We start from the raw sequence: 27,392 nt of genomic DNA, 5'->3' as shown, positions 1-27,392 counted from the left end.
ACCCACGTTTATTAGAACTGTTTCTTTCATTTGCGGTAAATAATCAACTCTCGGAATTTGGTGGTATAAATTTTCCGCATGTTGTATGTGTACTGCCTATCAATCGACAGAGCCCACTTTTCTGAACAAAGGGACGTGCTTAAGAGTCTTTGGGAATATCGTGAAGAACCGAAGTTTCATAAAATTAAGAAAGTAAGTTATATTGTTCATTGGCAAACTGATGCACTTGATTGTTTTTATTCTGCTTATGTTGGATAAGACATTTCCCTGGGAAAAGTCGAGAAGGAGTAGTTTATTCGTGGAGGTGAGTTTTCTTTAGAATGGTTTTCTCAGAAATGACTCAGCTGATTTTGTTTAAATTTCATAAATAAATATTTCATTTAATAACCGGACAGTACAGCATAACTCGTTTGTCCTGAAGGAACCTACGAAGGGTAGTTTATTCTTGGATTTTTTTCCTGACGATTTTCTCAAAAAATGACTCAGACAAATTGTTCATACTTCACAAATAACTATTTCATTAATTATTTGAAAATATGTAGAGGTCTGCGCGGATGTGGATATATATTTATTTTCTGTGCGGATAGTGGATAAGGTTGTGGATATGGTTTCCTACTTATTTCCCCTACTCCCCCTAAAAAAAAACCTATGAAATTTGTGGAAAAAGCACTAAGAAACGTTTGTTTTGAATTAAAAGTTTTAAACCTGTTGAAAAATAACTAAAATCAAAATAAGTGTGTTTGAAGCTTGTGACTGAGTGACAGCAAAAAGACAAGAAATGACACGAGAGAGTTGATTTTATTGCTCTTTTCAATAACTGTTAAAATGTGTTTAAACACATTTTCGAAATCATTACTATTATTGAATATGTACACTGAGAAAAATCCGTTCTCCGGACAGCGGTATATTGTACAAATATACAGAATCCTCTTGCTTACTACAGAAATGAATATGGAGCATACGTTATCCGTATGCTACATAGGAACTGCTCTTAGATGTTACATCATACCGTTGCAGGATGTCTGACATCTAACAGTTTTCCGTACATCACATGCATTTACTTATGTTCCATTCCTCAGCTATGTGTTATATACATCCATTTGTATGTGAGATCCTGACCGCCTACATTGTTTCATACGGAAAGTACGTATGGATGGAACACTTATACGTAAAGTATTATAAAACATGCGTTTTTAGTTATACGTCTGTTGTACGTTAAGTCCAAAAACTACAGGGAGTACGTATGTAACCTACCTTTTTAAATACGCCACCTACATGTTTTTCTCAGTGTAAGTTGTATATATTTGCTACCTAATTATCTGCGGATGCGGGTGCGGATGTGGTACGGATGCGGATGCGATATTTTATATCCGCACAGACCTCTAACAATATGGTATAATTCATTTGTCCTGAAAACATGTACAAGCGCTAGTTTATCCCTGCGGTGAGCTTCTTTTCGATGATTTTCTCAAAAACGACTCTTTGATTTTCTTCATATTTAATAAATAAATATTCATTAGTAACATGACAATATAGTATAATTCATTTTTGCCGAAATACTTTACGAGGAGTAGTATATTATTTTTTGACGATTTTTTCAAAAACAAGTTTCTCGATTATGTTCATATTGTAAATAAATATTTCGCGAATAATCTGAGAGTATTTCATAACTCATGTGTGCTGAGAAATCCACAAGGACAAATGATGAATTAGAGGGAGACACTGAGAGAGACGTTTACCTTTGTCTTCTTCTATTATTATTATTATTATTATTATTATTATTATTATTATTATTATTATTATTTGTTTTGTTTTGTTTTGTTTTGTTTTGTTGTTTGTATGGTGGTTACCGTAACAATTTCACATCTTAAGACAATTATCGGCAACTACTAAACCTCGAGTTGCAAAATGATGGGAACAAAGTATGACATTTGAATATCACACTTTATAGCCATTTAATGAAATTGAAGAGAAAAGGCCAGACAGATCTGGAAAATAAAATTCCATATATATATCCACACCCACATACACATATACCTTTCTGGTAGATGCCGATTTCATTCCAAGTGATACATCTATCAGTTTGTACTCTATAAGCTTTCATATTTCATGCTCAAACTTTTTTGTTGTTGTTCATTGACAACACTTACTTGCACGCCAAAAGCTAAAACTCTAATGTCACTTGCTAAAGCTGTATCTAGCCACAGAAATCCCTACATTTCAGCAAACGAACGATTCTGCATTTCACAATTTGATCCTCTTATCTCAAAGGAAGGGAAGAGAGACACTCATTTTGTGTCCATGGTTGATCACATTTTTGCGTGGTGTATATATGTAGAGAGATATTGCTTTTAGTTTACGCATATACATGTACCAATGCAGCATTTATTTTTAAACCAATGAATGAAGTTTGAATGGGCTAATTGATGTTTGATATTTTTTTAAAATGTATTTTAAAACACTTTTGAAAATATGATTTTTTTTTTCCTTCTGATGAACTACTTGTTTCTCTTTTCTGTTGGAAGTTTTGCGTTTCACAAACATTGACGACTTTCTTGTTTTCTTGTCTTTATTTTATATTTTATTCTTCTTAGTTCCTCAGTTCCATTGTATTATTCTGCGATATTGTGAAATGAGTTACTTTGTTGTTCAACTATTTATCTTGAGGACTCGGAGGCTCAATGAGAGACTTCATGACTGTCTCTTGGCGGGAGCAGACGTTGGCCGTTGAGCTCTGGAAGTAGTTAAATCGGTTGAGTGTTTCAACCTTTGTTCGATACACTGGTCTACCTGAACAAGACTTTAAATATATTTTTTCGTAGTTTGTGGTCCCAGTGTCTGTAGTTTTATGCAAGAATCTCGTAAGAATAGTGTAAAATTCAGCTTTGGCTAAACCACTCATGCGATACATCCCAGCCAAGCTGAACTATATACATGGTTATGAGCGCACTTATCTGATATATATTTCCGATATACAAGCTTTACAGCTCCACAACGAAGAATATTACATGTTCGTCCAATTCAAAACAGTGACAGTTACAATAATTATGTACCTAAGGCTCTATCTCAGTCAGCGGTAAGTGGGTCTTTGGAAATGTTTAATGAACTACCCAAGTATATATATATATATATATATATATATATATATATATATATATATATATATATATATATATATATATATATATATATATATATATAGGCGCGGATCCAAGACGAAGGATATAGGGGCTATAGCCCCCCTTGAGGCTCAGGTATAATTACACTGGATGAAATGGGCTTCAATCCTACCTTATTTACAGTGGATTAAACGGCAAGCTATGGTTTAGCCTCTCCTTTGATCATATCCTGGATCAGCAGCTGGATATATATTGACATATCCTTCCTTGGCACGTGAGTTTGCAGTGACCAACGCCGTGTCCGCTTTTAATTTATCGTGTATTCTCACTCTACCAATATTTCATAAACATTCACTTTTATTAATCGCCCGTCTATTTTAGTCTTAAGAACATATCGTGGGACGTAAAAAAATATTATATTATTTTTTTTCAAACAATGGATTCAGAACCTTGTCCGTATATCATACTTCACATACTTTCTAGAAATAATGTTTTGTTGACAAGCAAAACACATTATAAATGTACGAGAATATGAAAAGATTAAAGTATTCTTGATGAAAAATAAACAAGATAAAATTCAAATTTTAAAAATTTAGGAATTAGGAATTAGATTTCCGGGCTCTCAGTATCGATGGCCATTTATCACGTCACGTTTGAGGGATGACGTCCCACGTCGAGCACACTATCCGAGGAAAGGGAAGGAAGAAAGGATTGGGGAAGGAAATAAACGGCCTGGAACCTATAAGTTAAGTACCACCCCGGCTTTTGCCTGGTGTGAATGAGAAAAACTTAGGAAAACCTTACTGAGGAAGGCTGGCATGAAAAAGCTTTTTATACTCTTTTTTCGACCGAGTGCCCCCACCGGGAATCGAACACGGCCGAATCTTAAAGAGAAAAGTGGAAAAAGCTAAAATATGACTATAAATATTGTAACGTTTAACAATAATGGAATATAATGTTAAAGATTTATCGATTAACACACAAACATATAATTTGATTGTATGTTGCGAGAGGAATATGAGCCTTATTATTATTATTATTATTATTATTATTATTATTATTATTATTATTATTATTATTATTATTATTATTATTATTATTATTATTTGTTTCTGAGTTTCAATCTGAATATTTTATCTTTAAAGAAATGTTTCTGTATGGTAAATGAAATGGTCTTATTCCCTTTATTTCCCAGCAGTACCTCCCATATTGGAAGGAATTATTTCTTGTTGAAAATGTGGTCGGTAGATTTGAAACATTTTAATGTTTTAAAGCCACTGACGGTTACTAATATATTTTTTTTGTGTTATAACTACTGGTGTTAGTATATATATACTGTGTATATATCACATAACTTTAAAAAAGTCATTTCAAATCTTGGTGTTTCAGTCACTCTAAAAAACATATTCCTGACAACGTATATACTTACGCGTTCACGCAGAGTTTGAGCTTTCAGAGAAGATCAATACAAAGCTATCCAAAGCCTGAATATCACATTACGTTTGATTCGTTATTTGTGTTCAAATGTAACGCCCATTAAAAACAAGAAACGAATGAGTTTACCCTGATCTGTTTATTCGTTGTCGTGTATTACATTACGGTGTTAATCCAATATATGATAATGAGTATCCTATCTTGCTCTTATATGCATGAATTTGCGTGCAAAAAGTATTTTTTAATTTCATTTTTTAAATAAAGTTCTAGCTGAATACGGCTAGGGCGTAAGATAAAAGGCGGCTTATTAACGCACGAAAAAAAAACTTGTATTTCCAATTATATTTTATCTCGCCTTATCGTGACTCGGGGTCTAATGCGCATGTTTTTATGTGCACTTGGTTTTATATTCGATTCGATTCCTGGTGGGAGTACTTGGCTTAGATACAAACACAGACAGTGGTTAGGATTGCAGTTTAATCAGTAGATTTCGTCTCGCATAGTTCCGATGTTGTCGTCTTTTCCCTTTATCTACTTGTGATGTCAAGGGAAACAGCGACGACAGCGCCACTCTATCTCGGCCTTTCTCTAATCTTATTGTTTCTCGGAAGGGATGTTAAATTTTGATCAACCCGTATCCTATTCTCGTGTTACACCCAATTGTCTTTCAAGTTAACCTGGTCAAGATTACAATATTCCTAAATTTCCCATTTAAAATAGTATATTACTTTTATCTTGCCCTTCCTCAAGATCTCTTTCTCAACTAGGGTTTTATTCATCACATGTAAGTGAAGTGTGCCGTTCAAATTATATCTCACAATCTTATTACCCCTACGATATGCAGTAACCCGTGCCTATTATAGAGCTCTACATTGCTAACTGTCTTCACTCATACTTTGTGTTCAGACAAGGAAATATACATGCTTCTAGTCCTTCAGTAGGATTCAATTGCCCTGCTGTGTATGAGGTATATACGCATTTTAATCAATAGCATAATAATAATAAACGTGACACTCTACTTACATCGAAGTCTTGCCCCTCGCCCCACCTCTAAGCAAAACTGAAAGGGTCCCTACTGAGCTATTGCTATATTCTAAACTGAGATTCCAATTATATTTCCTGCAGATGCAAGAGATAATAAGATTAGTGTAAAGCCAATATAGAGTGGCGCTATCATCGCTGTTTTTTTTCTTGACATCGCAAAGTAGAGGAGCGATAAATAAACTTTATGTTAGGATTAGAAGATATGGAAACAAAAGTACACGAAATATTAGAAGATCGTAGTAACTATATTGCGTTCATTTAATAAATTGCAATTTCATGTATAAAATCTATAGTTTGTTTCCCTATTGTAATTCAAAAGCATACTATAGCAATTTTCCTTTTCACCTCATACGCCACCTTAAAAATTTAGTTATGCGTATGAGGATTTATTTTATGACTATCAAATATGTACATCGTGATCATTCTTCGTTGAGAACCTCACACTAGTCCCACTCTGTAATTTCAAGTTTTGTCAGAGTTGCTTGTTCGTATATTCGTTGCCTGCAACTTAGTGTTTGTCTATAGACTAGCAGAAAACCCTAGGTCAATATTCCAATCTTAGTATCCATTCAATCACTAAGATGCACTGGCATCATTGAACATAGGTTAATATTGGATATGGTCGCCCCGAACAGCCATATATGTCTGGCAGCAACGTTCCATGATCAAGATCAGGTTGTTGAAGAGCTCTTGGGATAGCTGATTTTACTAATCACGAAGAGCAGTACAGAGCTCCTGGTGTGTCCTGAGGGCTGCTGGTGGGTTCCAACATGTCTTCCTAATGCGTCACAGCGTGTTCAATCGGGTTTAGATCTGGGGATCGCTCTGTCCAGTCGATGCATTTGATGTATTCCGTCTCTATATATTATTCCACCAGTTTGGCTCAATGGAGATGGGCATTGCCGTCCATGAGTAGAAATTGTGGGCCGAATGAGCCCCTGAAAAGCCACACATGGGCGTGCGGAGCATCGTCTCTGTACCTCTAGATATTGATGGACCCAGCATCGAAGATATACAGGTCACTACGACCATTCATCGTAATGCCTGTCCAGACCAGTACATCACTACCACTTTAACGATCCCTTACCACAATATTATTGGGATGTAAGCAAGTTTCATGGTTGCGCCAGATCAGAGTGCGATTAGTATGTCTCTGATAACTGTATCGGAATTCATCCGTTAACAGTAAATGGCCCTATTCGTTGGGGGTCCACTTGCGATGTTCTCCACACCACTGTTTTCGGTCCCTTTCGTGTGCCTGAGTCAGTGTAACGAATGTTGCTGGTCGTCGGACACGCAGACCACTGTCTCTCAGTCTCCAGTACACAGTCTGGCGTGACACTCTCACTCCTGAGGCGGCTGCAAGCTCCGCTGACAGTTGTCTTGCAGCAGGCATGGTCCGGTTCTGACGCTAAGTTACGTATAAATATCGGTCCTGTTGTAGAGTTGTCACTCGTGAACGTCCTCCACTGGGTCTGCGGTTGATGTATCCGGTGCCGATAAACTGTTTCTACAACCTAGACACGACACTTTGTGGCACATTGATGGTTCGTTCTACTGCTGTCTGTGAGTCACTTTTTGTTTCAAGTGCCCGATGATCCAGCCTTTGGTAAACGCATCCAAATGACGTATCTGTACCACATTCCATAAATGTATTACCACATTTAACTAAGCAGTACCTTCCGCTCACTACAATACTCAACTCACTGCACACACGGAATGCGCATATTTCGAATCCAAGCACTAGTGTTCGATTTTTTCCCATAAGGGGTCAGGCGGACGTTTGCCATAGCCGGTTCAATGCTCCTTACAAGAAATACACGCCATCCACCAGAATTCCTGAGCTCAAGATGCCCTTCCCGGACTTTACATGCAACTTCTTGCATTATGCTTAAGTTTTGGACACTTGCGTATTTACAGTTCAATTTCATTAAACTTCCTGCTGAGCAAAACTATGTATGTTATTATTATTATTATTATTATTATTATTATTATTATTATTATTATTATTATTATTATTATTATTATTATTATTATTATTATTATTATTTAAAAATGAATAATGCGTAACTGTTTCACCAACTCTCCACTTTGACTTCATCAGACATGTAACAGAAGATATAAACTCTCAAGAACTACATGATGGTTCACCTTCAATTTTGACCAGGATGTATATACAAAGTCAGGAACGGAGTTCGTTGATGGAGGGAATATTCAAAACCGAAAGTGGCAGATCTTTCTTTCTTTCTTTTTTGAGTTTTGCGTCCCTCCGTTATGCCGGCTAGGCTAAAGGAGACGATGATGTAGATAAATGAATGACATGGTGGAATGAAGAGAGTGGAAGGAAACGGGAGAACCCCGAAAAAACCCACGCACATGGAGTTTGTCCGCCCCAAAGCTTACTTGGCGCGAACTAGGATCGAACCAAGGATCTCATCCACCAGAGGTCCTTCCATTGAGCCACCATAGCCCCAAAAAAGTGGTAGAAAAAGAAATGATTTCCTTCTTTAATGTTGATCACTATAGAGCAAAAATGGTAGTTACGGAAACAGCTACTATATAATAGATACCGCCGAATGGTTTCCTGCAGTGGATTAAACACCTTAAGGATATGTATTATCGTCATCCTTAACTATATTAATACTGAAAGTAATAGAAGTAATAGAAGAATAACCACACGAAAATTTCCAAATTGAATATATATATATATATATATTTTTTTTTTAAGTTTTAGTAGGTCTAAAGGGAGGATGAAGAGTTTTCGCATGTTATTTAAATAGGTCTCTTTTTGGACTTACAATCTCATGTTTTAGGTATTTTCAATTAGAATAAAAACTTGAAATTCAGTATGCTTGTACGTTTCCCTCAGTATTACGTAAGTAAATCAGTAAAAATAAAAATTTCCAACTTTAGAGTGGTTTTATGGTAAACTGAAAAATCTTCCCCATGTTATTTGTATGGGACACCTTTTACACCCCAAAAATATTGGACACGTCCTGTAGGGTTTCAATGATTACATTTGACATGATTGTACCTTTTCGGGACCAATCGAAAAAAGTTGCTAAAAGTGAATATTTTTTTAATTTTTAGTGGGTCTGAAGGGGAGAGGAAGAAATTCTCCATATTATAGGGCCATTTTTGGACCTATAATCTCATATTTTAGATACTTGGAATTGCAATATAAACGTGAATTTCAGTATGCTTATGCGTTCTCGTTATCGCTACTTCAGAAAATCAGTAAAAAATAAAAGAAATTCAACTTTAGAGTGGTTTTGTGTGGAACTGAAGAATCTTTCCTATGTTATTTATATTGGACATATTCTACACCCCATGATATTTAGGCACTTTCGGCAGGATTAGAATGATGAAATTTGGCATAATTGTAGCCTTCCGGGACTAACCCAGAGGAAAATTGCCAAAGTGACTTTTTTGAAAGGGGTCTAAAGAGGGATGAAGTAATTCCCATGTTATTAAAATGGATGTTTTCTTGGGATACATATTCTTATCTTTCAGTTAGTTGGAATAGGGAGAAAAAAAAACTTGAAATTCGGGGGGGAAATGTGTGTTTAAGATGTGCGAGGCCGTTGGCCGAGCAAAATCGGGGGGAGGGGGGGGCGAAACCGCAGGTAGGCAAATTTATCAAATATGAATAGTAAATGCACGAAATTCGGTGTTCATGCAAAGGCTGATATGTAAGAGATGTGGAGCCGTAAACTGAGCAAACGATTGAGTCTAGGGGCGGAGCCCCCAGCTAGCCAAAGGCTAGTTTCTACTAAAACCAGAAGTTGTAGAAATATACTACCAGAAATTGTTTCAAAGTTAACAATATGTGTCATCTGCTATCTTAACTCTTTATTAAAACTCTGTCGGCGACGAGAAGGGAACTTCCATTGATTAGCCGTTAAGAAAAATTAATAAATAAACAAAACTTCAATTTTGACTTTGTTTGTTAAATGACAACCCAAACACCTTCACACAATATGCGCTGTGACAATGCTTGACGTAGTGTGTGAGATTATGGCAGCTTTTACTTACGTTTCTAATTCTTGGTGTAAGAATATTTTTGAAAATAATACTAAATAAATCATTAGTCTTACTTCATTGCATATACCTCCAATCAATTAAACAATTCATCTATCCATTATTTACATTTGAATTGGATTGGATTTCAGTTTAGCGTCCTTTCAGCACCAAGGCTATATGAGACGTGGGGTTCCAACCACATGTGCTCTCATCGGAATCGAACCCGGGTCTCCTGCACCGTAGACACCTACGTTAACTATATAATCGCGAGGGAGCTCTTGAACTATTTTCATATGTAAAGACGTAAAATTTCCAAATTTATTTCTTAAGGTATTCAAAATGTAATTAACATTTACCGAACAATTTATCGGTTAATATGTGGTGGACAACATAATGTATGTGGGTTTTCTGACGGTACTCCCGTTTCCTCCCACATAGTCATCCACCGATTCTTCCATCGTTATTTACTTACCTTAATCATCCATCTCCTTTAATGTAAAGGACATAATCGTAGGATACTAAACTGAAAAGATTTCATCGGTTAATATAACTTCAGTTCGTAATAATATTAATACATTGAAAATAAAATAGTTACTTACAATTATACATAGAAGTCCTAAAACCTGTCAAATATATTAAACAGGAAGCCATAGCAATATGTATGTGTAATTAGTTTAAACGTTAAAAAAATATATGATGAATTTAGTGAGCAGCTGTCTGTTTCAGTAGAATATGCGTCAGGGCCTTTCCCCCGCTATTTCAAATGAGATCATTGCCGGTTCATTAAACTCAATTGGCATTAAATCGGAGTCACTTTCCCCAATGACAGGATAACAGGAGCATAATCAAGCAGTTAAACTTTATTTATCTTCTTTTCTCTCTTATGATGGTTAGTTTAAAAGCTTCGACAACAGTACATTTTATAAAAGCTCATGATGCGGTTTGAATGTTGTTTTCACATTACAGCAGTATGTTTGTAATGCTTTGTGTTCTGCAACAAGTTAGCTGGAAGAAAAAAAAAGAATATGCAATAGGTCGTTGTGAATGAAATGTCTAAATTTGACTTCTGTGAGAAACTCGCCTCACCAGCATAATACAGAGATGGGTTTAAAAACGCGTGTAATGTCACGAACTCAGTAAATCTTCAGAAAGTAGATTGAAGTATCCCGATAGTCAGGAGGTAGTGATGTTGAACAGACTCGCATGAAAGTACATAATGAACAGCATACAGTTGCGAGTGATTTTGCTTTACGAACTCACTCTGAGACAGTCTGTAAAGTAAGGCGGAAAATAATAGAAGTGCATTTGAACCAGGTATAGCGAATGAACGTATAATTCGCTGTTAGTTTATCGAATTTCGCTCAGATGACAGATTTGCAAAATGAGCTTCGTCGCTATGAGCTCCACAGAAACGCTGTGGAGAAGTGTTTGCGCAATAACAGAGGAGTTAGGCTTATGCAATACCATTGTCATTCAAGAACTGCATGAAATCGGTAATGTGGAAAAGCTGGATTTAAGGGTGACATGAATTGACACCAGCTAACAATAGTCGATGTATGCAAAGGATACTCGGGGACTTTTTCTACATATGATTATAATTATTGTTTTAGGTGAAAAACGAATCTGCTGTGATAATCGTGAATGGTCAGTATGATGGTTAGATCTTGGTTAACATCCAGAGCTGTTTTCTAAACGACCTCTCCACCCACAGAAGGTGTTTTTGATTGTTATATTGGCCTATGATGGAAGTGATCCATCCTATCTTTTTCAGGCGAAGTAAACCCATCAGTGCAGGTCGTTATAGTCCTGAACTCCAGGAAAAGAGACTGAAAATTGTCTGCAATCGTCCAGTAATGATCAACATACATGGTGTAATCATATCGTGCGATACTGCTTGGCCATACGCAACACAAAGGACGGTGCATAATCTTCATGATTTGCAGCATGAAACCCTTCCTCACCCATTGTACTCCTCGTTATCTCTCGCACTGACTGCCACCTCGTCCATTCTGATCATTTTCTGGAAGGAAATACGTTCCCTGATTAGACCTAGCAACATGCGGTTGAGATTTTTTTTTTTTTTTTTTTTTTGCATCGCAGACTCGAAACGTCTTTCGCCACGGAAATCAATCACTGGCAAAAGTGTGTGGTTGCAAACGATGACTATTTTGATTAATAAGGTGTTTAGTTTTCTATCCTTGCTCATCCTCCTTTGGAAATGACTCATCTGAGACGGATATTTCATTCGTATCAGCCTAATACACTACAAAAATCAATTTGTTTCACTTGGAAACATCATCTTTGTTCCTTTCCTTGAAAACCGTTAATATTCAGAAATTAATTTTCAAACTTATCTCCCAAAAATGTTTTTCTCCAAAGGCGATACTTAGTTTAACTAATATCTGTTCCGTCCTACTTTTAAACTGCGATAAGCAAGCACGTACAACTAAGGTGTGCTAATTTGTTGTTGGCCAAAGGACGCTTGTATTGCTCTGTAGAATTGTTCCTCAATTTTTATTCTTACTTTTACTATCAAACAACAATATAAAACTTTGATATTGTTTTAAGTAGCAATAATAAACTACATAATACATAATAATAGTGTAATGGAGTTGACTTAATGAAATAATATGAACATTACATGTCCAAGTTCGTATTGGTTATGGCGCCAGTTCTATTGAGTAGGTGTGTTCTGTTTTTTTTTTTTAAGTCAAAAAGGTGGGTTACTTAAATTGTGTTTCCATGGGTGCTTTGTTAAATGCCAACAACAGAACCCTTCAGTAATGATGGAAAGCACCTTAATTAAATGAGCTTACATTTAGTGGAACTATCTTACATTATATAATGTATAAAGATAAATTATTAAGTTCTTTGTTTGTAGTAGTACTATGGATTTTTTCCCGAACAATAATAATAATAATAATAATAATAATAATAATAATAATAATAATAATAATAATAATAATAATAATAATAATAATAATAATTGATCGACTGTAAAATGAACCACCAAGATAATGAAGGATGAAAAATGCTCAGCTAATCGAGATGAAATTTAGCATGCAGATGGAGATTAAGAAGTGACAAGTCTGAAAGGCGCTATAGGTTAAAGAGGCGATTAATAAATAAAAAAAAAATAAAAACCTGATTGTAGAATAGTGTAAATTATGCTTAATAATTGATTTCAAACGGGTCGGCCATTTTCCCGTAATGATGAAACAAGCATCGGCAATTTGAATGTTGTAGAAAAATAAAGAAAATGTTTCCATCCTTTATCTCTTAAAAGGGAAGTTTTGAAAACTCTCTAACATATATTTCATTATTATTATTATTATTATTATTATTATTATTATTATTATTATTATTATTATTATTATTATTATTAGTTAAGTGTTTTCATACATAATTTCACACCTGAACTTAAGGCCTGGAAGACCGGATATGCATTCCAGAATCTAAGTTAAAAGTTTAGAAGCCGAACTTTCCTCCTGCAAATGAGCCAAATCCTAACATGTGGCATTTTCTGAACAAAAAATGGGAAATTAAAAATATAGAAATTGCCCCCTTTCTACCTTCAGGTGTAAAATAAAAAGAAGTCTAAAAATATGTTGTTTTTTTAACGGTAAATTTACATAATGAATTTTCCTTTCTAACTTCATGAATTAAGGAGATACAACATTTTTGGCATTTATAAAACATTTGAACATCCCCCAGGATATTTTTAAACCCTTTCTTATCTCTTGCTTTTGCGGCAAATTGGATACTCAAAGTTCATATTTCTGGAGTAGTGGCGTGGATTGAAGTCTTCAAAACTTGAATTAAAAAAAAAAGAGTAAGAACAGAGAAAACAGAAATAGATGCTTATTTTGGAACCTCTTCTAGAAAATAAAAGACTAATATTCATCCTAAACTTGTGTTCCTATTAGTGCACAATTGGTAGAATATGAACATAAAAAAAAACATTAAAAAATCAACGCACTGAAACTGATGTTGACAGAACCTGAGTTACTTCTTGACTTGCAACCTCACTACTGAAATAGTTGTTGCGGTAGATTATCCCAAAAGTATTTTCGGAGTTTCTCTTCACCGACATGATGACGCTCTGAATATATATATTACGAACTACACGGCTCAAGTGGCTAATGGCATTTGCTGTAAATAGAAATGGTAATACATTTCTTAATTTCCAATAAATAAGTACATAAATAAATAAAAGACATCGTAATACTGAGTTGACGTACAGTAGAATCAAGAGGTTGATCGAGTCTTTTATCATTTTTTTTATCAGAAGTATGATATTCTTGAGATGTTTAGAGAACTTCATATATTGAACTACTTGCTTCGCAAAAATAAATGAAAATAAATGATTTCTTACTGTCAGTAAGTTGCAAAATTATAGTTTGCTTAGCTTTGTTGTTCAATATATTTATTGTGGTTACGCATTTAAAATAATTTTGTTTTAGATTGTTAAACATCAGAAAACATTCTAATTTTTTATGTATATATAGCACTCGTAAAATTATAATTTCCGCCGTCTTTTTAGTTAAAAACTTAACGTTTCAATATTATTTTTTCTTGTATGCTGATTTTACATTAAATGATAATTCTTTATCTTTCTTATCATTACCCTTGTAGTACTGTTGCTTGTTCTTTCTATGATAACGTAGTCAGGTAAAGCTGTTTACTTAGCTTTAATTTACATGATATTTTTCATAATATTTTGTAGAACGAATCATGACTATCACTTTCTTGTTGTCTTTGCACAATTTCAAGGAAACCTTCAACTTAAATTAGAAAGCTTTTGATTTGACGTGAAACTTAATTGAGAACGATAGATCGAGTAATAAACTGTGATCTTCTCGAAAATCCATACCATCCTGGTTAAGATTTTTTTTTTGTAAATACTACAATAATAATTGCTATTAACGTAACTTGATTTTTACAGTGATAATATTGTTTGTGAATAGTGCGTATGACTGCTTGGCTGAGTAGCCGAGGGTAGTTATTACTTAAGAGCACGCAAAATTTGGTTTCGTTATGTTTTGAATTTCCTTGTAGCCATCTTTGTTACTATTATTATAAATGCTGTAGCTCTATCTTTAACGGGTAAACAAAATTGCCTATCGTGTATTGATAAGCACACGAATCGTTTCAGCAGTTTCTTAATAACTTCGTAATTGAGTTTTCCCCCCACGCTCTGGATCCTTCATTGATCAAGTTTTCAGTCTAATACAAGCGCTATAATATGTTATTGTTGAGAACTGTTTACAACTCGATAGATTTATTTTCGTATGCGCGTAATTAGGTAAAAGCTTCAAAATCAGAAAAGCTTAAATTTGTGTGTCTTATTTCCTAATAGATGAAAACTAAAATTCCTACTATAAAGGTTTTCCTTCTGAGAAAAACGTTTTACTTCATGTGCGTTAAGTAATCTAGGTCTTGCATTCTAGGTATTAGGACTTTTTTTAAAAAAAATCCTTCAATTATGTATAATTAACTGATGTGGCTAAATAAAATATTCTGAAAAATAGTTTCAACAGACTGCTGCAGGATTCGAAATCTGAAGCTCCCGATTATGAAGCAAATAACCTGCTCACCTAAGCGTGAATAAAGACTTTGCCCCATAAAGATATTTAACTTAAATATAATGTTTACAGATTGATCTTTGTGAATGAAACAATTGTCTTGTGAAACTAATAACTCATGTTTTCACTGTCCACTAAAATAATATAGCAGTTCTAATTATTATTCAATCAGTATTGTTCTCATATCATACTAACAAGCTGCTAGAACAACTATAGTATTTTCACTATCAACTAAAGTGGTTCCATAGCACAATAATTAACAAGCATAAAGCCTGCAGCTCATCATCTTCATGCACGCCAAAATAACATACCTTTATCGATAATAGTCCAATATTTATGTGGACTAACTTAGATAATGGAATTTAAAATGTTAATAAAGGCGCTCTTTCTTCACAGGCTTCCTTGGAAACATTAACGAGGATCCCACTGAACCTATTCGTGAGTAGTTTCAATGTATCATGTTACGCATTGTTAAAAAAGAACACTAAATTTTCTTGTTTTTGTAAAACTATTTTACAACTAATATTTTTTAAAAAGTTCAGCATGTGCTATCAACAAATATATCTTCAAGTTTTGATACACGGCATGCGATGTATGTTCGTTGCATTGCTATAATAATATTCATTTTTTATTTGCTTCATGGTTGTTGCTCCACTGATCATTTCTTTAAATTATAATTATATTTAATTATGTTACTTCTGTTTCTTCTTTATGATATAAAGCTACTTGTGTCTGAGGCTTTGATATTGAACTGCATTTTTTAAAATTATTTAAATACATGCACACATCTAAACGTGATTCATATCTAAAAGTAGTATTTTAAATAGTATTCCGTGTTAGAAACAATAAAATTGGCAATAATAATAATAATAATAATAATAATAATAATAATAATAATAATAAGACTCCAGCATGAATGAATAAACACTCTCAGAAAGAATATCAGTACTTCTGTAGAGATCAGTAGTCTGCAAAACAGGATTCATAAAATTTATAGTTTTACTAATTAAAACATTAACTAATTTTAACTTTAGAATTCAACTTGCAAATTAAAACAGAGTTACGTTAAACTAGATTTTCGTTTGAGTTCTATTTAACCTATAGTTATTTCAATGGAATGTCCTTACAGCCGTTGGACATAGAAATGTACGTGTGCAATGTAAACCATACTTGAAGAATGAAATGTAAATTTATGAAGTTCGTGCTTCTCTTTGGATGGCCCAGTATACCTTGATGGTTCTAAATGTTCCTCACATATCGCGTCATACAAGGCAATAACTTCTCTTGGACTTAGTTAATACTTCTGCTTTCCAACCCCTCTTCGGATGTGGGCCCAATTATGTTTCGTCGCGTAAGCTTGCGCTGTTTTTACATAAAATCTTAATTGCTAATTAATTTAAATGGACTAGCTAATTTAGTTTTTTTTTTTCACCAACTATAATGCGAATGATGCATCTCTCTTTCTTGATATTTATGGTACTTAGAATTAGCTTATTGTATTTTGGGATGTGGTATTGTAGACAAGTCAACACACGTATTCATTCAAATATTATATATTTATGTTCTTCCTTTTCTGTAATTTAGCATCACGTTCATGAATAAATTTGCATGGTACTCTAATGATTGCAGACCGTATTTGTAAGTATGACGTAAGTTAAGCTTATTATTATTATTATTATTATTATTATTATTATTATTATTATTTAATATCATAAAATAATATGATAATATCATAATTTAATTATCATAAAACTCAGTTATATATATTCTTTAAAAAGTAAAGTCTCAACGTAGACACCTCTAAGACGCTGAATATAATGACCCCATTAGGGCTAGAAATAAACACTTCAAATTGTTGCATGCCAGGAAGAATGTGGTTAATACTTTCTTGAATGTATTTAACATATGATGAACGAATTTTGTTTTAAGTTTATTCTCTGAAATTAAATTATAAATGTCTTTGAAATTAAGAAATAGGTATTAATAGCATGTACGGATCAAGCGCACTAACATATTATGGTTAAAACAAATGAATATTTCACTCAACCTAAAGCAATGCGCATTTTTGGGCAAAATATTATTAAGACGTCCGAAATTCGTGAATACGTCATTTTTGCCACTACTTAGTACTTGCTTGGTACTTTTAGTACTTACTTTGTACTCAATACTTAAGATTAGGAATTATATTTCTGGGAATTACTCGCCTCTCAACAGTTAACAACATGAAATATGTTATATGTATTTCCCTTCGATTTCCAAAAGCTTTTACGCACTACGGTTTTCTAATAACTTATTTCTCTTTGACTAAAGCTTATTACATTTAATACTATCATTCTAATTGAATTTCCTTTATCCCTTTTGTCTTACCTACTACATCACTGATAATAAAATATATTATCAAATAAAGTGTTATTAGTTTCCGATCATCTTAAATATCTCAATTAATTGTCTTAAAACTTCTTCATTATTTGTTTCTCGTCCCATCTATGCAATCATTTCTTTTTCTGCCCGCATTTCAAATATTCCAGCAGACTTCCCTTGCCCTTTTGTTTACGTTTCTACTCAACATAACCCAATAAATCATATGAATTAATTGACAAAAATTTTTTTTTATTTACTTTGTAAATCTTGATTCAACGACTTACACAAGATGATTTTCCCTGTAAAGCTTATTTTCACATAGATGATTTGCTTAGATTGGATATGAGTTTCACGCCCTCTTCATTATCTAGTCTATATTAGACGTGGACCTACAGCTTAACGAGTTATCTCGAGCCACGTGGGCTTCCATCGGAAATTGAACTCGGGTCTCCTGTGCCAAAGACCCGTATGCTAACAAAATAACCACGAGCAACCTCATTCCTGTACTTGAGATTACCACCTATTTACACTTCAGTTTTTCACTATCGCCACCCAAAACTGTATTTCATTCTATCTAATCTGATAGACAACCAAAACAAATCCTTTGCTCTCCTTCTCTCTACCTTCACCAGAAGAGAAAATATATGGCTATCCCAGGTTTAGGAAGATATGTCTTTTAAATATAATAATATAATTTAAAATCTAAATTTTCCACCATGCTACTTGATGTGTTGAGAGGACATCTACTACTCGCTCTAGTTACAGAACCACCATCATCAACGCAACAATGTGTCGTATTAAATGTTCGTCTAAGTAATAATAAACTGATGTGTTGGTCGCAGTATTATTTTAGTCTTGCAAACATTAGTGTAAAAACTGATTTATTACAATATTTAACAGAAACTGATACTAATTCTAAGATAAGCATTTTGATGCCCTTATCTGAAGTTAAGTAACAACTAATTAACATTATCGGTAATAAGCATACAGTTTATTTCTTTACGCAAGGTAAATTGCCACAATGAGACCTAACACCTAACTTTTTTTTGTATCATATATATCTTGAAGAAAAAAAAGCAGGCAAATAACTCATAAACTTATTTTAAAAAATTACTATGTTGCATTTGGAGAGCCTGGCCCAATTTCGTGTTTTGACCAGGCCATACGATATATATATATATATATATATATATATATATATATATATATATATATATATATATAAGAGTTTCAAATTGCCTTACAAAATTAGAGTGACTACAATACGGTCCAATTTCTTCTCCCTGAGAATATTACACTAGTAGCGTCACATATTGACATGCTTTCAGGTTAGTAAAACTACTGTTAGTGGGACACTATTTGTATACTTAGTGTTGTTTGGTCATTTATTATTCAGCATTATTCTTCTTCTCTCGATTATAATGCTAAATAATTATGGTATTAGTATTTTTACCAAATAAAAGGGAATGTAAAGCTGTAGAATAATAAGCAACCTATTATATTGCATTCTTTGTCAATTTACTTGAGATAACAATGAAATAACCGACTAGCAGAACAGCGACAATAATAATTATAGTGCAAAATATTAATGAACAAGATCGTGTAAAAATCTGAATAACAGATTTCTTAAGATTCAAGACATGACACAAATTTTTGAATTTACCTTCAAGTAAAAGCTTAGATCTTGCAATAAAATGTGCATATTTAGTAAGACGACATATATGTATAATGTTCAATATTCCTGAACTTAACCGCTCCAGAATGTGATAAGCTAATGAAAACGATTCAGAGCACTTTGCTGGGGAATAGTCCATACTCGTAACTAATGACAATATAACTTGTGAAACAAGAATTTTAGAAATGATCCAAATTATGGATCAAAAGATTGCAATCTTGGCCAATAATTTTAGGAATGATCAAAAAAATGGATCAAAAAATTGAGATTTTGGCCAATAATTGGTTTTTGGATTGGGGAAAAACATTTTCGAACGACCCCTATATTGATTTCTTTCTTTCTTTCTTTCTTTCTTTCTTTCTTTCTTTTCTTTTTTTTTTTACGGAATAAGGAAAATATACTGAGTTAAGTGATAGTTTGGGTTTGGCTACACTATATGTAGTTCTCGAGATATAAGGCTTACAAGAAAATTTTTGCCTGAAATATATTGGATTTTTGATCCAACGAAAAGTAAGGAACTTTTTTTCATTCTTTGAACTACAGGGTGTTCATATACAATACAACCCGGAGTTTGGTATAGTAGAACTTTTGATCCTGAAGCAATACACAAATAATGATTATACCAAAATAAAGCTTTGTTCATGCATATATTTTTTAAACTAGAAAGCAACGATTGAAGCACACTAGTAAGCACACAATGTTGCCAGATGTAGCCGAAGCATTATATATATATATATATATATATATATATATATATATATATATATATATATATGTGTGTGTGTGTGTGTGTGTGTGTGTGTGTGTGTGTGTGTATGTTTTATTTTGCAAGACACGTAAATTGACTCATAACTCATACGTATGGATGATCTATCATTAATTTTCAGTTTGTTTAGTTGGAGTAGCTTGCAAACTATGGAACAGAAAAAAAGAATTTCATTTCCACTGATAAATAATCGGATTGGACCTCTGGAAGGGGAACTAGGAAAATCGTAGGTTTTCATAAATTAACACTCAGAATTGGCAACCCTGCTGATGTTTCAGTGCATCAAAAAGTGTGTTACGGATCTGCTACATTATGCAATTCCTGAAAACAACGAAAAAGGGACTTTGAAATTATCATGACAAAACTTTTACTTACATGCGCCCGGCAACACTGCTATTCATTTCCATGGGGTTACTTAAAGCTAAAGGTATACAAGAACAATTCTCGAACTATTCAAGACCTGGAAATGAACATTAACACTTCTACGCTTCGTAAAGTTGTTGCCAACCTGGTAAAACATGTGAACCAGTGTTTGAATCAAACAGGGGACAATTCCAGCATCTGCTGTAGAGCTGATAACTCATTTTTGATAGTAGCAGTGTTGCCGGGTGAATGTAAGTAAAAGTTTTATCATGATAATTTTAAAGTTTCTTTTTCATTGTTTTCAGGAAGTGCATAATGTAGACAGATCCTTAACACACCTTTTGATGTACTGAAACATCAGCAAAGTTGCCAATTCAGAGTGTTAATTTATGAAAAATACGATTTCCCTACTTCCCCCTTACAAAGGCCTTATCCGATTAGTTATCGGTGGAAATGAAAAAAAAAAAACTTTTTTTCTGCTCCATTGTTTCCAAGCTACTCTAACTAAAGCAACTGATAATTAACGATAGAACATCCATAAGTTATGAGTCAATTTACATCTTTTGCCAAAAATAAAATCAGTTACATCTGGCAACATTGTGTGGTTCCTAGTGTGCTTCAATCGTTGCTTCCTAGTTTTTGAAATATATGCACGAACAAAGCTTCATTTTGATATAACCATTATTTGTGTATCGCTTCAGGTTCAAAAGTTCTACTATCCCAAACTCCGGGTTGCGTTGTATATTGGACATCCTGTAGATGTCGACAAATAGTGTTTTCGAATACATTTTATTTTCAGCATCTAGCTCAATAGATTATTTGTGAGACAATGTGCCACACACTACACGTCACATAGCAATGATTTTGCTTGTGTTACAGGAGCAATAGCAAGAATCATTTGATGCTTGATAATGTGTTATGCCTGAAAATGTTGATGAAATGTAAATATATAGAATGATTTGATTATAAAATGGTTTGTTATAGAACAGCTTTGTCCATCCGTCTGTCAACAGGTATCAGAGCGAAATCGGTAAGAAGTATCGAAATGCAGTTCGTTACAATCGATTAAGCGTCCCAATGATAGGTTATTTTATAAGGGACGATTCAGCGTCCCAAGGCAACGTACCATGATTATATCAAACACTCTACCTAAACTAAAAATGGTTAAAATTAGGTTGACTGCCACGGAGGTGAAGTGGTTTCCTTAGCTTGGGACCACGCCACGAAATTTTAAAATTACCATTATTTCTGTGATTTTTGTTTACTTCTATATTATGAACACATACTATAAAAAAAAATCACGGGCTACGATCACTTTGCAACTTTCTGAGGCCAAACGAATATTTCAATCCATATTATCAAGTACGAGGTGGGGTATTGATAAAGACCTCAAGACCTGAAACATTTTTAGTGAAACGTGAAAACTGGTATCGTGGCCTACACAACATATGTATGTGAGACCAGATTTCGTGTCTCATGGCAGTCAACCTGTTAATATTACTTCCAGTTTTTCCAGTTTCAACATCGATTTTCACAGACCAAGGACGATAAGATATTTTGAGATGCGTTTCTATGCAATCGATTCATTGCCTCAAGAATAGGTTTCAACTTCTTCATTAACAATCTATTCAAACTACGGATGGCCAGAACCGGTTCCTAGTGGAACCGGTTTTCGGGTCTGAACGGATCCGGTTCTAGAAGATCCGGTTTATCGGATCCAGGTCTGGAACCGGTTCTTCGGATCCAGGTCTAGAACCGGTTCTTCGGATCCAGGTCTGGAACCGGTTCTTCGGATCCAGGTCTGGAACCGGTTCTGTTTCAGAACCGGTTCCGCACGCTAAACCCGAGCTGCTGGCAAGCTGTGAACAGTATGCTAGATGAAATGGTGGAAGCGACAGGCATGCGCCCAGGCGGCGGCAGCTTGTCTCATTTGGCTAAATAAACTGGGTAACTGGCAAACTCATTGGTTAAACAGGCAAACTGGCCAACTCATTTGGCTAAACACCCACTGGTGGACCAATTTTTTTTTTCTGGGGGCACAAGCGGGTCTGGGCGAGGAAGGCACAAGCGCATGGTCCTCTTTGCATTATTTTTGAAGGTGAACTTTATGCCTCCTTTACGGGCCTTTGGGGGCTTTCGGATCCAGGTCTGGAACCGGTTCCTAAGATCCGGTTCTGGAACCGGGTTTTCAGATCCAGATCTGGAACCGGTTCCTAAGATCCAGAACTGGAACCGGTTCCTAAGATCCGGTTCTGGAACCAGGGTTTCGGATCCAGGCCCGGAACCGGTTCCAGAACCTGTTCTGAAAATTGGATCTCCGAGAACCGGTTCCTCGCGGAACCGGTTCCGCCGGAACCGGAACTTTGTGGCCATCCCTAAGTCAAACCGAAAGTGGTACAAATTAGCCATTTCCAGTCTCAACATTTATCGCTATGAAATAAAAATGGTAATATATAGCAGCAAGCGGTTTTCTGCAGTCGATTCAATGTTTCAAGAGAGCACATCGGCACAATGCAAACACTCTACCAAAAGTAGAAGTGTTGAAGCTTACTACTACTTCTGGTTTCAATACCTTTTTCTTCTTTTATGCAGCAAAAACAGCAAATGATATCGAAATGTATTATTATTATTATTATTATTATTATTATTATTATTATTATTATTATTATTATTATTATTATTATTATTATTATTATTATTATTATTATTATTATTATTTGAAATTGATTCAGTGTCTTAAAAGTACGTTCTACTCCTCCATTAACCCTCTATTCAATCTGAAAATGGATCAAATTAACGATTTCCAGTTTATACCTTAATTGTCATAGACCAAAAGCAGTAAACACCGTCCGAGAAACAGGTTCTATGTTTGATATTATCAGTTTATTGGAACCAGTAGTTATACATGTATTACTAGTATTGAATTTTCATATTTTGTAAGTCTACTCTATTTTCACACTATGAAACGAAACTCACTTGTTAAAGGAAAGAACGCGTGGTCTCGTTAAGCACGTCTCTTCACCACACTATGACGCCGCATCACAACCTTCATTTATTTGCCTAGCCCACACGCCATCGATTGCGTCCCACACTTTAGTTGACAGGTAGGCATAGATCCACTTCTGCGGCTCTTACCAGTATATTTATCTAGCTTAAAATATATGGACAATTTATTTATGTATTTTCACTTTTTATCGACTACAAAATGCTTTGAAATTGGTTTGATACATTTCCAATGTATTATACCACTTCCAATATCCATGGCAAATTTTAGTAAATTGTGCAAAAAAAAAAAAAAAAATGACGTAATATTGAGAAAATTATTTCTTCATGTATGTATATTCATGTGTGAGTTTCATATGTAGTACGGTACCCATAAACTTATCTAAATACTGAAAAAAAAAAATGTGAGGAAAATATGTTCCGCTCTAAAGATTTACGTCCAAACTAGTTTCAGGAAGGAATTTTAACACTAATACTAGTAAGGTAGATGTGTGCAATTTAGCCACGTTAAGCTTTGAACGACTGTTGCAAATTCTTGATAGGTATAGCGAGTACGTCCTTACTGGGAATGGATAGTATACAGCTTAAGTTATCTGTGGGACAAAAATAAAATCCGTACGCTAATAGTATATTACTTTCACAATACAAAAGAGAAAAGTGTGCAACTGGCGAAATTGCATACACCCTGTCTACAATTTTGCCACCCCTACTGTAAACAAAAGTGACAAGTCAAACCGCTCGACAAAATAAATACTGGAGTATATATTTTCATCCCATAAAGATTATGATAAACATAATACATAATCATTAGTAAATATTTATTTATTTAACTTCTGGGCCCTGGCTTCATTTAAATGCTGAGCTTTTCGCCACTTCAGGGTGCCGTAAGAAAAGTCCACGAGGTCATGTTTGACTTGCTGTATCTTGTATATTGTTGAAAGGATGTGGCACTTTGTTTTGTGTACGAACTTGTAGACACATTTTTTTCAAAAGTCTAGGTGTGAGAGGAAATCCTGCGTCTGCTAGCCGCACAATCCTCTGGACTAAGACCTCTTTCCCTGCTACATTTAGCACAGGTTTTCTATCAGAAAATGTACGTTGTGTCTTTCGTGCTTGTACATAAGCACCTACTGTTCGACGTGGTGTGTTGAACTGTTTACTTGCGGCGTTGACAGATAGCTGATACTGGGTAACGCTGATCACAGCGTTCTTTCAATCCATGGATGACCTCTTGCAGTACTTCCCTTTATTCCCTCTGTCTGCCATTATCTGCAACTAAATCAAAGGAAATGATATATCAAATTCGAAGGGAAGTAGATATCACTGCCGCTGCTCCATTCTGTCATGCGCATTAGCCTAGGTTCCAATTTTGCCACCCTTTGTTCTGCATGGCAAAATTGTAAGTACTTTCAAACACTCCACAAATGGAGTGACAGTATGACTCCCAATGTACAACACACAGCGTTACACATATCATTGTAGACATAAGCCATTCGTCTTCAGAATGGGATACTTACCACAAAGTTTTGAGCCTTCCTTCTGGAACAATGGACCACACTTCGTTGGTCTCAATCTTATAACAGCACTGCGTCTATTGCATTCTCTGAGTGCCTGTCTTTCGCGCCTAGCTTCTATCCATCGAAATGGGACAAAACATGTTCACCATGGGCTGTCTAGCTATACAATAGCCATATCTACCAACTTTTGCCAACGTGTTCGGAACTACAGGTACCTGGCAGAATTGCAAACATGGCGAAATTGCATACGTCTACCTTACTAATAATGTCAATAATTTAAGATAAGTGAGCATATGTAGGCGTATACTATTGGTACTCCCATTATAATATATCGTGTTCCCTATTTTGTTCTAGCAACTAAATAAAATAGTGATCAGATTTTACTGAACTGGACGTTTCCTGATTATGGTAAACATTCTGCTGTCACGAGAGACAAGCTGATATTTGCGTTTCTAAAATAGTGCGCACCTCATTGCTGAGATGCATTGTCAATAAGCGCAATTTACTTGATTTGAATATACTAAAAATTTCCTTCAAATGCTCTTCTTGCACATTGTTGTATACTTATATTTCAATAAATTAAATTGAATTCATGTATATATTGTCTTCCTTTTTTTATTTTATCATTTCTTTTACATATTGGATATTGATCTACGTTTTCTACTAACAACAAAACAAATGCACGGATGTGTGTTTATTTTATTTATGGAATCAACGCGTAGTTCATTAGAGTAAAATAACATAAAATATGCTAGATTTTTTAGTAAGAGATATTTGAACCAATGCAGCTTGTTTTCATCTCAGTATATACTTAGAGTATAGAATAGATTTATTCGAGTTTCTCAATAACCTGTAGTAAAAGTTCTGGTTTGTTTAAAGGAACGCTGTTGGCACAGTGCTCATTGATAGAGTGCTTACCTCTGGTGCGTGGGATCCCTGGTTTGATCCCCAATCAAGTAAGTTTGTGGTGGACAACATTGTGTCAGTGTGTTTCCTTGGTTATTCACGTTTCCTTCCACATTTCCATTCCACAAATTATTCTATAATCATTTACTTCCCATAATCATCAGTCTGTCTTAGCTAAAGGACATAATTAAGGGAAGTTAAACTGAAAGATCATGATCATTTTTAAAGGAATGATAATCATCAATGTATAAGTTTTATCTAACTTTACTATTTGCGACAACATTCAGTCAAAATCAAAGACATGAATTTTCAAAATTTTGCCAAAACGCAAATTAAATCAATAGTCTGAGCATATTCAGAGAATTTTCTGTATTACCTTATTCCATTCATATTGAAATAGTTTCACTGTTGGGAGCATATCTCTGAAGACTATATTAAACTATCTTAACCAATAGTTCCCAATTACTTTAGAGTTGTGGACCTTCTTTTAAGTTTAAGATAAACTGCAAATTTTGGTATCTGCGTAGAAACAATATTTGTAAGGTAGGAGGGAATATTAACAACAATTAAACTACCAAGCTTTGTTTATGTTATATGACGTACATATATACGTAGTATACGAGAAACAGTATATACCAGAATCTATGTCATTCAAAATAGCATTCTTCTTTTTAATTTGGAAGAGCTTATAAAATGCTGATTTAGTACAGTTGGGTCTGCTATGAATTATGATATTAAATAGTGACACGGACACCCTAAATTTGATCTATTGATCCTCGGGGGGTCCGCGAACCACCAAATTGGAAAGATTGATCTAAACATAAAACAAAATCATTTAAAGATGCACTTATTATCCTATGAGCATATATTTAAGTTGTATTTGGACAAAATTTGTATATACATGTCTTGAATTTGATTAAGCTCCCTTTGGCTAAGCGGTTAAAAATTTGCCTTTGGAGTTGGAGACCCGAGTTCGAGTTAGGTGGAAACTCACGCGGTTAGGATTTAACTTTAAGCTGTGGATGCACGTCTCATACAGTCTCGCTGCTGAAAGGGCGCTAAAATTAAACCAAATCAAATCAAAATCAAAATCTTGAATTTTATTGAATGATAGTGAATATTGTCCCTCCTTACAAAACACACTGGAATTATAGGATACATGTGCTGCCATCTATTGGCAATATTCGAGCCTTTACACCCACATTAAAAGACAAGAACAAACACAAGAATTGGAAGATGAGGTCTTTACTAATTATCTCAGAGAGAAGAAAGTACAACAGGCGAATATCTTTCAATATCTAGATTGCATTATTAGTGAAGGTACGAAGTGTAAATAAACTCGGCTAACACAGTTAAAATAATCACATCTACAATTTTCATTTTCGTCCGGCATATGTCAGCCAGTGGATGCATTTTACTGTCATCTATAAACGTAACCAAGAAAGTTGTATCGCTTTTTCACCCTTCGCCTTCGAACATCGATATGTCACCTAAGACGTACCTGGAAGATCAAAAATAGACTCCATCATCATCGAAGACTTTCTTCTAACGTTCTGGAAGGACATGGATTCCATTGCGGTAAAACTTAGTGGACCG

General features: G+C 34.5%; 1 protein-coding gene across 3 annotated transcripts in view; it reads left to right on the top strand.

The window, feature by feature from the left end:
* LOC145688508 (uncharacterized) overlaps window positions 1-27,392 on the top strand; it is a 906,862-nt gene that overhangs the window by 408,379 nt on the left and 471,091 nt on the right. For all 3 annotated transcript variants that reach the window (XM_081762852.1, XM_081762851.1, XM_081762850.1), the window contains exon 2: window positions 15,602-15,643. In XM_081762852.1, the coding sequence (XP_081618978.1) occupies window positions 15,602-15,643 (42 nt within the window). The remainder of the gene's footprint in view (window positions 1-15,601; window positions 15,644-27,392) is intronic.

Source organism: Thermobia domestica, chromosome 6 (genome assembly GCF_964235325.1).
Source record: "Thermobia domestica chromosome 6, izTheDome1.hap1.1, whole genome shotgun sequence".
Taxonomy (NCBI): domain Eukaryota; kingdom Metazoa; phylum Arthropoda; class Insecta; order Zygentoma; family Lepismatidae; genus Thermobia; species Thermobia domestica.
This window is presented reverse-complemented; position numbering and strand designations above follow the sequence as displayed.